General features: G+C 37.4%; 1 protein-coding gene and 1 non-coding gene across 10 annotated transcripts in view; both read right to left on the minus strand.

The window, feature by feature from the left end:
• UBAP2 (ubiquitin associated protein 2) overlaps positions 1–15108 on the minus strand; it is a 119266-nt gene that overhangs the window by 22667 nt on the left and 81491 nt on the right. For all 9 annotated transcript variants that reach the window (XM_070794998.1, XM_070794999.1, XM_070795000.1 and 6 more), the window contains 4 exons: positions 13836–13888; positions 10697–10764; positions 8328–8517; positions 5298–5511 (listed from right to left, as the gene is read on the minus strand). In XM_070794998.1, the coding sequence (XP_070651099.1) occupies positions 5298–5511; positions 8328–8517; positions 10697–10764; positions 13836–13888 (525 nt within the window). The remainder of the gene's footprint in view (positions 1–5297; positions 5512–8327; positions 8518–10696; positions 10765–13835; positions 13889–15108) is intronic.
• LOC139184718 (small nucleolar RNA SNORD121A) lies at positions 8126–8206 on the minus strand. The gene has a single exon (XR_011568282.1). It is a non-coding gene; the product is annotated as a small nucleolar RNA SNORD121A (small nucleolar RNA).

Here is a 15108-nt window from a genome sequence, read left to right on the forward strand (position 1 = left end):
TGTTAGAATCAGAAAACAAGAGAGAATATGATTTAAAGTATTGTCCACATTTCACCTTCTTATTCTAATAAAGCTCAAAAAAAAAAAAAATCTGTCTAGGTATTTATTCAAAGTGTTGTTTCCTTATATCTGCTTGACTACTATCATGCTTTTGCACATCTGTTCAAGGTATGTACTACTACTACTATTAATATTAACAAACAAATATAGGTATTTATACAATGCCAACCTGAAGGATTTAATTCAGAAACTGCAGAAGTTCTACTAAAAAGAAATATGCCTGGTCAAGACAGAACCCGTAAACACTAACAATTGACATTCACCTCAAAGTCACCCCTGGTGACTCAGATGGTAAAGCGTCTACCTACAATGTGGGAGACCCAGGTTCGATCCCTGGGTCGAGAAAATCCTCTGGAGAAGGAAATGGCAATCCACTCCAGTACTCTTGCCTGGAAAATCCCATGGACAGAGGAGCGTGGTAGGCTTCAGTCCATGGGGTTGCAAAGAGTCAGGACTGGGCGACTTCACTTTCATTTCCACAGTCTCCTGCTTCTGAATTGGTTGGTGGGGTGTAGTGGCTAAGAGTGCTGGGTGGCTGTGGTTTGGAGCAGTGGTGGTCAGGACCAGAGGGGTAGTCTCTGGCTGACTTATCAGGGTGGACCAAAGGTGGAGTGACTTTATCTTGGCATTTGTTGGTGGTAATAACTGCTTCCCAGTTTCTGCTGAGTCAGAGACCTACGTTGTGTTCTTGTGCTCTGGCTTTTGGAACTCAAGTAAAGGCCCTTTCGTTTCAGGTGAAATTCCTCTTGGTAGATTGGACCTAGCCTGGTCTTTGGAGACAGAGCAAGCCCTGAGCGTTTGGAGTGGGAGGACTGACTCCAAGAGCCTAGACAATCAGAGAACTAACCCTCAGTTCAGTTTAGTTGCTCAGTCGTGTCCGACTCTTTGCGACCCCATGAACTGCAGCACGCCAGGCCTCCCTGTCCATCACCAACTCCCAGAGTTCACTCAAACTCATGTGCATCGAGTTGGTGATGCCATCCAGCCATCTCATCCTCTGTCGTCCCCTTCTCCTCCTGCCCCCAATCCCTCCCAGCATCAGAGTCTTTTCCAATGAGTCAACTCTTCGCATGAGGTGGCCAAAGTATTGGAGTTTCAGCTTTGCATCGGTCCTTCCAAAGAACACCCAGGACTGATCTCCTTCAGAATGGACTGGTTGGATCTCCTTGCAGTCCAAGGGACTCTCAAGAGTCTTCTCCAACACCACAGCATCAATTCTTTGGCACTCAGCTTTCTTCACAGTCCAACTCTCATATCCATACATGACCACTGGAAAAACCATAGCCTTGACTAGACGAACCTTTGTTGGCAAAGTAATGTCTCTGCTTTTCAATATGCCATCTAGGTTGGTCATAACTTTCCTTCCAAGGAGTAAGCATCTTTTAATTTCATGGCTGCAGTCACTATCTGCAGTGATTTTGGAGTCCAGAGAAATAAAGTCTGCCACTCTTTCCACTGTTTCCCCATCTATTTCCCATGAAGTGATGGGACCAGATGCCATGATCTTAGTTTTCTGAATGTTCAGCTTTAAGCCAACTTTTTCACTCTCCTCTTTCATTTTCATCAAGAGGCTCTTTAGCTCCTCTTCACTTTCTGCCGTAAGGGTGGTGTCATCTGCATATATGAGGTTATTGATATTTCTCCCCACAATCTTGATTCCAGCTTGTGCTTCTTCCAGCCCAGCGTTTCTCATGATGTACTCTGCATATAAGTTAAATAAGCAGGGTGACAGTATACAGCCTTGACGTACTCCTTTTCCTATTTGGAACCAGTCTGTTGTTCCATGTCCAGTTTTAACTGTTGCTTCCTGACCTGCATACAGGTTTCTCAAGAGGCAGGTCAGGTGGTCTGGTATTCCCATCTCTTTCAGAATTTTCCAGAGTTTATATCAAATAGTGAAAACTCACACAAAGGAAACCACTTGAATACAAGACTTGGCATCACCCAACCACCAGAAGCACCCTGTGCAGGATGCCTCATCTAAACAACAAATAAAGAAAAATACTAACCCAACACTCAGCCTTGCCCATCAGAGGAAAAACACACAAACAAAAACTCGGCACAAATCTCACCCTATATAAAGCTTACATAAACCACTGGATCAAACTTAGAAGGGCAGAAACCAAAAGGAAGAAAGAATTCAACATTGAAGCCTGGGAAAAGGAGACCTCAAATACATAAGTTAAAAAAAATAATAATGAAAAGGCAGAGAAATACTACACAAATGAAGGAACAAACTAGAAACATAGAAGTCCAAATAAATGAAGAGGAAATAGGCAAACTACCTCAAAAAGAATTCAGAATAATGATAGTAAAAATGATCAAAACCCTAGAAAACAAAATGGAGAAAAATGCAAGAACCAATTAACAAAGATCTAGAAGAATTAAAGAATAAACATACAAACAAACAACACAATTACTGAAATTAAAAATACTCTAGAAGGAATCAATAGCAGAATATCTGAAGCAGAAGAATGAATCAGTGAGGTGGAAAATAAAATGGTGGAAATAACTTCTGAAGCGCAGAATAAAGTAAAAAGAATGAAAAGAACTGAGGATAGTTTCTTTTCATCATATCACATCAAAAAGCTCATACACCATGATCAAGTTGGGTTTATTCCAAGAATGCAAGGATTCTTCAATATATGCACATCAAACAATGTGATACACTGTATCAACAAACTGAAAGATAAAAACTATATGCTAACCTCTACAGATGCAGAAAACGCCTTTGACAAAATCCAGCACCCCATTTATGATTAAAACTCTCAAAAAAAATGGACATAGAAGGAACCTACTTCAACAAGTAAAGGCCATATATGATAAACCTACAGCAAACATTATTCTCAATGAAGAAAAGCTGAAAGCATTCCCCCTAAGATCAAGAACAAGGAAGAAGACAAGGTTGTTCACTTTCACCACTATTATTAAACAGTTCTGGAAGTCCTAGCTACAGCAATCAGAGAAGAAAAAGAAATAAAAGGAATCCAGATCAGAAAAGAAGTAAAATGGATTAAAGACCTAAATGTAAGGCCAGAAACTATAAAACTCTTTGAGGAAAACATAGGCAGAACACTCACTGTTTGCAGATGACAGGATACTGTACATAGAAAACCCTAAAGATCAGAAAATTACTAATTAGTGAATTTAGCAAAGTTGCAGGACACAAAATACACAGAAATCACTTGCATTTCTATATATTAACAGTGAAAAATCAGAAAGAGAAATTAAAGAGTCAATCCCATTCACCATTGCAACAAAAATAAATATCTAGAAATAAACTTACCTAAGGAGACAAAAGAACTGTACACAGAAAATCGTAAGACACTAATGAAAGAAATCAAAGATGACATAAACAGATAGATAGATATTCCATGTTCCTGGGTAGAAAGGTCAATATTATGAAAATTGATAGTATGACTATACTATCAAATGTAATCTACAGATTCAATGCAACCCCTATCTAATTACCAATGGCATTTTTCACAGAACTAGAACAAAATATTTCACAATTCATATGGAAACACAAAAGCCCCCAAATAGCCAAAGCAGTCTTGACAAAGAATGGAGCTGGAAGAATCAACCTTCCTGACTTCAGGTTATACTACAAAGCTACAGTCATCAAGACAGTATGGTACTGGCACAAAAACAGAAATACAGACCAAGGAAACAAGATAGAAAGCCCAGAAATAAACCCATGCAAATATGGGTACCTTATTTTTGACAAAGGATGCAAGAATATACAATGGGGCAAAGACAGCCTCTTCAATAAATGGCGCTGGGAAAACTGGACAGCTACATGTAAAAGAATGAAATTAGAATATCTCCTACACCATACACAAAGATAAACTCAAAATGGATTAAACACCTAAATATAAGATCAGAACTATAAAACTCTTAGAGGAAAACAAACGCAGACCACTTGATATAAATCAAAGCAAGATCCTCTATGACCCATCTTCTAGAGTAACGGAAATAAAAACAAAAGTAAACAAGTGGGACCTGATCAAACTTAAAAGCTTTTGCACAGCAAAGGAAACTATAAGCAAGGTGAAAAGACAACCCTCAGAATGGGAGAAAATAATAGCAAATGAAACAACAGACAAAGGATTAATTTCTAAAATATACAAGCAGTTCATATAACTCAATGCCAGAGAAACAAACAACCCAATCAAAAAGGGGGAAAAAAGACTTAAACAGACATTTCTCCAAAGAAGACATACAGATGGTTAACAGACACATGAAACATCGCTCATTATGAGAGAAATGCAAATCAAAACCACAATGAGATATCACCTCACACCGTTCAGAATGGCCATCATCAAAATGTCTACAAACAATAAATGCTGAAGAGGATATGGAGAAAAGGGAACGCTCTTGCACTGTTGGGGGGAACATAAATGGATACAGCCACTATGGAAGACTTACAGAGATTCCTTAAAAAACTAGGAATAAAAATACCATATGACCCAGCAATCCCACTCCTAGGCATATACCCTAAGGAAACCAAAACTGAAAAAGACACATGTATCCCACTGTTCACTGCAGCACTATTTACAATAGCTAGGAAATGGAAGCAACCTAGATGTCCATCAACAGATGAATGGATAAAGTAGTTGTGGTACATATACACAATGGAATATTACTCAGCCATAAAAAGGAACACATGAGTCAGTTCTGTTGAGATGGATGAACCTAGAATCTATTATACAGAGTGAAGTTGAGTCAGAAAGTGAAAGATACAATATCATATTCTAACACATATATACAGAATCTGGAAAAATGGTACTGAAGAATTTATTTTCAGGGCAGCAATGGAGAAACAGACATAGAGAATAGACTTATGGACATAGGGAGAGGGTGAGATGTATGGAAAGAGTAACGTGGAAACTTACATTACCATATGTACAATAGATAGCCAATGGGAATTTGCTATATGGCTCAGGAAACTCAAACAGGGGCTCTGTATCAATCTAGAGGGGTGGGATGGGGTAGGAGATTGGAGGGAGGTTCAAGAGGGAGGAGATATTTGTATACCTATGGCTGATTCATGTTGAGGTTTGACAGAAAACAACAAAATTCTGTAAAGCAATTATCCTTCAACAAAAAAATTATTTAAAAAAAATGAAAGAAATATGCCTGGTCAAACCCACATTAGTATCCAAAAGTCAACCTTCTCTGCCAGTGTTTGGCATGTCCTCACTAGGGGCAAACCACCATAGAAAATGCACACTTACCAAAATGACTAAGGACTGAGGACTGGGAGGCTGGAGGCTTGAGGTCCCAAGAAGAAGTGGTTGTAGGAGAACTCGTACTACTTTGCTGTGAACTTGAGGTGGTGGTAAACTGGCCCAAACTCGGAGCTTTCAACTGGTCCAAAATCTGGGAGCTGGTGATGTTCGCCATTTTTGAAGGGGCAAGCTCTCCAAATCCTGAACCAAGGACGGATGACTTTAAAGGGAAAGAAAAACAAAAATCCTCAGCAATACAGAATTTCTACATGCCATTGTATTTTCACAAGGATTTTTAAAATTATAGCCTAGAACATTCTGAATTAGTATGACTCATCTGAATAAACACTACACAAAAATATTACCAAGTAACAAGATCTGACTAAATAAATCTAACAATCCTTCCTGCTTCTGATACAAGAGCTTCGAGGGAAGAGGAATAGTTTCCCTAGATTTTAATAAATTTATTTTTATTCAAAAAGTGGTATCATTTAAGCTTAGAAACAAATACTTTTTTAAAAGTAGAGAGAAATACCATTAATCAAATGACAAAGACAAGGTTGAAAACAAAATACAGTATTTTCTTAATGTGTGGAATGGTAATCACCTTTAACTTTGCCAAGTTTTTACTAGGGTTAGTCACAGAGAGATCAGCCATCAGATCATCCTGCAAGGTTAAAGGCACATCACAGTACTTAACAGTTGTATTCCAGAATCAGACACTGAATTACAAGGATATATGTGTGTACTGAGCAGATGCCCTGGACACTGCTGTGTTTATTTCAAGGTGTTCTGATGACTAAGTACACCAAATACACTTCAAGAGCAAATGACCAGCCACCTAAGAGTGGCGGATCAAGTGCATTTTTACTTATCAATATCATTCAATTACTGAAAAGATTAAGTCAAAACGTAACTCCACAACCACCATAAAGGTTAAAAATAGAAATGATCTACATTCCATCAAGAGGCCTGATCTAGAAAGCTGAATCAATTATTTCTGGTATCAATTTCCAAAGCCATGGGCTATCTGTCCCAGTTGTTTTTAAAGATATTCAAATTCTCCAATGTGAGCAAAAAACTTCAGGCTGTGGGCAATTACTGCACTTCCAACACAGAATCTGCTTCTATTAAAACAGCTGTGATAACATTACTCACCACTGCTCCTGACTCTGTGCTCATGCCACCCACTACACCACTCTTAAGTCGCTTATAAATGCATCAAAACCCAGCTCAAGCCTACTTGCTCAAAAAAAGGCATCTTCTTCTTTTCTTACCTAATCTCTATCCTGCATCAGCTAATTTAATTGTAACGCACTTTCTGTGTGTTTCACAACACAATGACCTCACTGCATCAATGACTTAAAACCTTGCTTTAGGTAATACCTATTACCTAAAGGCTTCAATTCCACCTACACATTTCAATCAATGGGGACAGTTTACAAACGTGCCTACGGGTACACTTGTGCACATGCATTCACATACATACATACAAATGCTCAACTTCCAATGCCAAAGATCCTGACCAGTCTTGTGTAGAATCTGGCTTAATCTAATTACTATCTGGCATATTTAGTTATTATAACTGAAGTTTCCCAATGATAGTAAAAGCATAGTAGGGCTCAGAATCACTGCTCTCAGATGCAAAACAAACAATCTGTACTCTGGTTTCTCAAGATGTTGTCCACAACAAAAAGCAACATGCCTGAAGGATGTTGTTAAAATAAAAACCCTAATGTCCTATCTACATTCTCAAGTAGCCTGACTATGATTCCAGCAAGTAAGCAAGGACATCACATCAATGTACCACTGGCAGATGGAGGAAAGGAACTGGATGGTTCAATCAAACTCAGGGGTATCAATGGGCCCTCTCCAAACAGAGTCTGCCTTGGGTCCGTCTGTCTTCAAGCAGTGACACCCTCTCAAATGCTATCAACAATGACGCTAAAAATGCCAAGTTCCCAAGCTAGTTATACTTGCCATGACATGACCATGCAGAGGAGAAGATGACAATGGAAGTTCTCATATTCAAGCCTCCAATTTTTAGGGAACAGCAAAGAATTCTGAATCAAGGTGGGGGGGGGGTGTGATTATCATAGATCATATTCATAAGAAATTCCATTTTCAACTGTAGATTTCAGATTAAACACAACAAAGAATGAACCAAAGTATCATCACTAGTGAAAGCTGTGGATTTGTGTCTATAGTCCTTTCAACCTCTAGTTTTGCAACTCAGAACAGCCCACACTTGGACAGAGACCTGAGTTTACCATTCTACAGCTACATTCTTTTACTCCCATCACCTATCTTCATTTGCTTCACTAACAATTCCTGAGCTTTTCTCTCAGAGAAGTTAGTTCTCTTTTTTGTCTATGCTGCAAAGTATGAGGTATCTTAGTTCCCTGAACCCTCACCTCTGCAGTGGAAGCACAGAGCCTTAACCACTGGATCACTAGTGAAGACCCGGGAGCTGAACTGTTACAGAAGCCAAAGTCATATACGCAGCAGCAGATGATGCTGTTCCAATAAAAACATATTCAATTTTTAAGGGCCTCTACTATACAACTGTTTGGAATAACAAAACCAAAATGCTAAAAATTTAAGAACCTAGGCAGATCTAGAAATAACTGTTTGCAGATTAGCAAACCAATGCTGACAAACATTAGCATTTAAGTAAACTGGAAAACAAATGAAAATTTAACATCTTAAGTATAAAGACAGACTCTGAAACAAACCCAAGGAAAAAAATCATCCTTCTTACTAGAAGGATCCCTAAGTTGATTATGACTGAACTAATTCATAATTCTAATCATAAAGAAGTACTTTTTATCTTCATCCAGAAAACTCAGTGGTTGAATTCTGCACAGAACTGTCAGATATGTGCTTGGAAATTATGACATCATTGTTTTCTGGACTGAGATCTAGTGTAGAGATTTTTATATGCAAAAAAATAATGATAAGGCAAGTGCCATTCAATAATACATTTATTCATGGGACCATTCCTTAAAATCCCATACTGAGAGAAAAGTGAGTTACCAAACTCTGAGGTGGATAGGAGTTGACAGCATCAGAGCTGCCAGTCCCTGGTGCCATCTGATTGTTGTGCTGAGAGTTCGTGAAGACAAGGGCTTGGCCAAAGCTCTGCTGTTGAGAAGTTTCAAAGGAGTTGACTTCTGGGGCTTGACTGGGAGGAACAGGCTTCTGGAGCAAGGCTACCAGATCAACACTAAGCAGACAAAAAGCAAATGAAAGAATGAGTCAGAGGCAAATCTTACCAAAAAATAAACTTGAGAAATGAACCACTATAAATAAGTTCATGCTAAAAATAATCCCAGGGAGGAAAATCTTTGGAAACTGGAGTTTAAGAGCAGCAAAGGGAGATTATCAATCATCCCCCAACATGCCTACCCTACCAAGAAAGCACACCAAGCCACCGAGACCCAAATAGGGCTTTGCAGAGAAGAGAAAAGAAAGGTGCATTGAGATGTTTCCACGGAAATGGCACAATGACAACTGATTCGAAAACCTGGAGCCACTGAGTACACCTCAACAGTTTTCTTGGCTTGTTTCCTTTAGAATATTTAGCCCTCTTCATTACTTAAAACCAGTCTCTCTTAAACTTTCCCAAAGCAAAGTAAACCCATATTTTTGAGAAATGAGGACCAAAGCCGTGCTAGACCATTCAAGCAGTTTTGACATTTACCATAAATATTCCTATAAGTTTTGTGTTCTAACCCATGATATATTTAGGTTTATATAAATCTCATAATTTCTCTCAAATATTTAGGGGAAAAAATGCACAACATATTAACAAATACTCTGTTAATCAGACTTCTTATAATGTCCCTAGGAAGACTGAGATTCCAAGTTCAGAATCATGGCCTTAAAACCTGAAAGCATGAGGAAGAAATGATCTTTCAGATAATATATTTCTTGACATGAGAATGAGCTACTAATTTCTCCACAGAATGACCTAACGTGGTAATCTGCTCCATTAAATCCTTTTAAAGGGCAGTTCCCAAGCAGTTCTCCTAACGGAAACTCACCATGCCAATGAGGCAGATTCTGGAAGGTCAAATAATTCAAACCTCACTCATGATATACAGCCAAGTTCCTAGGCTTGAGTTCCTCTCCTTACGCACTACCCACTCTCATGTCCCCGTAACTGAGAAACAGTTATGGGATCTAGTATTATGGACCCCAAGGAATGTTCTAGCTTATGATAACCTAATTCCAGGGATACAAATTCATGGTAATTATATTACATATGACCCATCTCAAAAGTTCCATAACTACAAAAACCAGAAGTTCTATTCCAAACGATTAATGAAATATATATATGAAGAACACTGCAGCACTACTGTCTGAAAAATAATCCTTAAAAGGTCCACTTATTTTTTAAATGAAAATGATGCTATGCAATTCATCAAATACTAAATACAATGAAGAAGATACATCTATTTAAGGAAAAATTCTGAGCAAGTCACAAAATAATATATTATAAGACATAACCTTTGATTTTTATTTCCCTGTAATGAAGTCTTATCACCACCTCATTTAGCAAGAGATTGAGCATGTTAGGTTCAAAACTGCCTTCAATGCTTAGGTATTATATATATCAAGGCTCTCATCCTTCTAGATCACTACTTTTTGAAACCATAATCAAAGATTTTTAGAGTTATTGTTAAACTGAGAATGTAAATAAATACTTTTCAATAATTCAATTCTGCACACACTCTAACAATGTTTCTATCATCCCAAAAGCTCCTCCTTGTCTGTAATCTATGAAATTAGTAGATTGAAACTATTAGAACCCATATAAAATGAGAACTTTGTACTATCCTAAGATCTAAATAAACGGCATTATATGAAGAAACCAAAAGAGATTTCTGTTACATTTATCTGTCAAAAAAATAGTTACGAAAGTAAAAAAACCAAATTGTTAGATTTAACATTATCGCTGCCATGCGTGTGACCACGTTCTCAGTCACGTTGACTCTCTGCAACCCTCCTGGATTGTAGCCCGCCAGGCTCCTCTGTCCATGGAATTCTCCAGGCAAGAATACTGGAGTGGGTTGCCACTTCCTAATTCAGGGGATCTTCCCAACCCAGGGGTCGAACTCACGTCTCCTGCAGTGGCAGGCAATTCTTTATCGTCTGAGCCACCTGGGAAACCCGTAACTGCTATTTTAATTCAACAGCAGACACAACAAATTAGGAGATTATGGAGGCTCTGTCAGCTTACCAGATAAGGGATAAAACAAGTCTTAGACAGAAAAGAGAAAAACAGAAAGAGATTCAAGAAAAGGGTAAAAAATAAAGAGATATGAGGAAGAAAACCACTCTCCTACAGCAAGAAATTTTAATTCTGCTCTGAATTAAAAAAGGTGGGGAAAACCGTTTACCTTTGCCCAGGTGTGACATGATTCTCTGCTGGAACAGATGAGGAAGTGAAGACCTTTGTTTCAGAAAGCTGTAACAAAAGGATTAAAAATATTTTAATCTTATTTTATATAAAACCAAAAAATGTAACAAATTCCTGATAATTTCTAGTCATCAGTATTCTTCTTCTAGTTCACCCAAAAGGCAGTCTAAAGGAAAAGAAAGAAACAAGTGATCATGGCATGTAATTTTCTTAAGGTGAAGATAATTTTAGATGGATAATTCCACAATAAGGATTCCACGTCAGGGACAAGAAAGTGAAGTAAAGTCAGATCATAGTGTAAGTCCCAGTCTCACTATTCTACTTCACATTATACTAAATGAGAACCCCTATAAAAACTACCACTAATGTTACTATAAACACCAAAAAGGAGTAGGAAAAGTTTGAAAAGGTAAATTACTGACATTCTCTTTTCCCAAAGACAGGTGGCTTTAGTATTTTATTAGTAATAGATTTACTAGTCATAGATTTCCTTACTGCTTTTATCAAAATATTATTGAGGTATAACACAAATAATAAACTGAATATTCAAACCGAATAACTGAATAAGGTGTGTCATATATATACTCCATCACAAAATCAATATCTATTACCCCAAAAGTTTGCTCCTGTCCCTGTGTAATCAATTCTTTGAGTACTCACTTTTGTCCCCAGGCAACCAGGGTGTGTTTTCTGTCATTATAGCTTAAGCTGTATTTTCAGGAATTTTAAGTGGAATTTTTAAACATACAATCTTTTTTGTGATTTTTTTTTTCCACTGAACATAATCATTTTGAGATTCATGCATGTTGTTTTAAGGCACACAGAATACAATTTCTTGAAACCTCAACTGACACTGCTGAAAGGCAGACTTATATTTTCAAAATGGGGCACGGTCTTGTAAAGGTTAATACTGTTGATGTAATGACAATGTTGAAAACTAATGAAAATGCTATTCTTAACAATGCTAAGTGTCTCAGACTTAAAATCAGACTTCCTCAGACATTAATATTAAGGTAGGGGCAGAGTAAACAGTTAGGTGTTCACTTTCCATAAAAACAAAAAGTGCTGAATTCATTATACTGTTTCAACAAGAAAGGTTTATACTATGCACTGCACTCTCTTTCAAGATAGTATCTTAAGAATTCCAAGGAATCTATTTTTGCCTCAAAGAATCTTATGAACTAAATTAAGACAGAGAGAAGCAATTAAGGAGTAATTCATTAAAAGTAGTAACAGATGATCTAAAGCCTTAAAATATACAATATTAAGTTCAAGGTAAATAAGAACTATTATACATTTATCACTGAAATCCTATCTAATCCGCTAGAGAACAGAAAATTTGCACTGTTTTCTCCTCCTAAGCTCTAGAAGGAACTCGGGGTCTGCGTTTTAGATTACTCACCATTCAATCACTATTACTTTGTAAATGTCAGAAACTTTTAAGTAATTTTGGTATTTTCTGGAAAAGAAGATGTCCACTATTTTATAGCACATGGAACTCTACTCAGTGATACATCCTAGCCTGGATGGGAAGGGGGTTTGGGAGAGAATGGATATATGTATATGTATGGCTGAGTCTCTTCACTGTTCACCTGAAACCACCACAATACTGTTAATTGGCTATATACCCCAATAGAAAATAAAAAGTTTAAAGTTTGGGGGAAAAATTTTTAAAAAGATGTCTAAATTCCCTACTGTAATTCTTTTCAGTAATTCTATTGTGATACAATACAGCCTACACAGCAGAGTATTACTACCTATATGTGAGTGCATTTGAACTGCTTATTAGACGACTTACATCTTACGACCTCACCTGAAGCACAGAAAAACCCCATCAGTTAGGCAGGATGGTTATTATGATAATCATTTCAGGGATGAAAAATAGGAGGCTCAGAAAGGTAAGTAAGATGCCTCATCTAAGGTCAATAGGTCAACCCAGCTAGAATATGAATACAAGTCATCCACCCTCTGATAGCTGGTTGGCTTTCTATCCTGCCTGCTGCCCCAGACAAAGCTTTTAGCTCTGGAAGTCTTTTTTTCCTCCCAACAAACTCTTAGCAAAAATTCTAGTAACACAAAGCATGTAAAACTAGGACAGATCTATTTGAAATAAGGTATGGTACCCACAGGTTCCTCACTCTGACTTCCTCTTATCACTGGTACCATCCCTCCACTGACTCTATTATCCACCCATCTCGTCCACTCTCCTCAGATTACAGGTAACAGAAAACCTGATGACATCATACCCCAAGGTCTTATGGTTAGTATGTGGGATAAGTAAATAAAAAACCCTAAGTCTCTGAAGTTCCAAAGCAGTATATCCTTCTCCTTTCTTACACCCTATCCAGCTTACTCCCCTAATAAGTCAGATAAAATAGTGATAAAAGAAAGCTCAAGTGCAGTTTTGTTTCTTTTTTTAAAAAAATGTAAGTACAAATGGGGGGAGGGAGGATAATCTCAAAAAGAAAAATAAAATCCAAAACTCTGGGTCATATTATGCAATTTTGAAGGTCAGTACTTGTAAACCTTTTATTCTCTCCCACCCAGTGTCAGCTGTAACTCTAACATGTACATACTTCTGTTCTGGACCTTAAGAGTGAAACAGAAAAATAGTTAAGAGTATCTTATGCTGAACACAGAACTTAAAGATCAATACTACTAATACCAAGAAGCTAGTACAGTATACTCGAAAATGTCTGTGGAATAAATGAATACAAAAAGATCCAGTCTAGTTGAAAGGGGAATTGCTTGGCCCTAGAACCAGAATGATTTATTGAGGTTAATTTCAACTGTAGACCTAAAACATAGACTCTCTCCTTCAATAAAAAGGTTATAAAGAGTAAATAATCATTCACAGGCCAGGGTAAAAGCATCAGCTGGTTATTGGGCCAAATAAAACAAAGATAGTGAAAAAATGACATCACTCCTATTTAATGCCTGGTCATCTTTAAACAGATGCTTTAAAACCAAGTTTCTCAAAAATCTGGAAACACCAACATCTTTCTGAAAATCATCTGCTTAAAAAAAAAAATTGAGATATCTCGAGGTTTCCTCAAAAGTACATGTGTTCCCACCAGAATCCAAAAGAAAGATAGTCACATCTGATGCTAAACACTTACGTCTTCAGTCCAGTCTTCCGCTGTCCACTCTTCCACAGAATTCTTCCAGGCCCCTGTTGACAATCACAGTTTACACCATAAAGTCAAATAAGGTCTGATTCCAAATGATTCTCCATTGTGTACAGCACAAGATATATCATGTATCTCATTAGCAATATAGTTTATAATCCAAGAAATATGAGGCTCTTAACCTATCTCAAGAAAATCAGTCATGTTTTCAAATGCAGCTTGGCTAAGTACTAAACACACACACACAAGCCATGTCTCAAATTGCTTTTGGTTAATATCCACTGCCTTAAGAAACTATGGCACAGCAAAATAAATATATTTAACAAGGAGATCCTTATGATACATTATTTAAAAAAGAACACAATTCAATATAAGGCAGCTCTGCTTTGGACCCTCATTTCAGGCAGATTATCAGATTTAGAGAAGTGTTTTTTATATTAGCTCCACTGTATCATTTCCTAACAGGTCTCCAGCAAAGCTGAGCATTAGTCCTGTTCACATAAAGTCTGTTGCTATACCCCTGATAAGTAGGAACAGAAAATGTGTTCACACAGTTCTTACAGAATAATCATCTATATAGAAAACATCTATATAGAAAACTTTGAAGAAGGAAAGTATATGAATTCAGATATGCTGATATTAGTGCTTAGTGATCCTGTGTCCATTCCCATTGTTTTAAAACATATGTACAAACACATACCCAGATAAAACAGTTTTAAAAGGAAACACACCAAGAAACTGACTGTAACCACCATCAGGAAGCAGGAGTGTGAATGTTTTCAGTTCCTTCAATAGGAGGAAATAATTGAGCATCTGACCTGCAATGAGGTTTGTGTGTGGGAAGAGGAAGGGCACACCTCTGGAAAAAAGGCAGTTGAACAGATCTAACTACCTTATCATGTCAGTAACCTATTAACTAAACTGATGCTGTAAACCTAAGAGGGCTTCTCTGTGGAAGGCTTTCAACAGATGTCCCTAATTTAAGACTGATTATTGCAAACAAAAGTAGAATCTATGGATTTATGGAACATGACTTCTTATAAAATATTACCCCCAAAATGCTATTTTGTGTCTATAAAAAGGGAGATGTTTCAAACGTGAACACATTCCCTGGTGTGAGAGAAATCCACACACATCTCACCAACACTGTGGATCATGGGGCACGTGCATTACAGGAAAGCACTCCCTACTCTTCTGTCCCTCTCTATTGCATGCACCCTTGTAATAATAGTAAAACTTGATAGAGGAATGTTTTAATATTTGA

The sequence above is a fragment of the Bos indicus genome, chromosome 8 (assembly GCF_029378745.1).
Source record: "Bos indicus isolate NIAB-ARS_2022 breed Sahiwal x Tharparkar chromosome 8, NIAB-ARS_B.indTharparkar_mat_pri_1.0, whole genome shotgun sequence".
Classification (NCBI taxonomy): Eukaryota; Metazoa; Chordata; class Mammalia; order Artiodactyla; family Bovidae; genus Bos; species Bos indicus.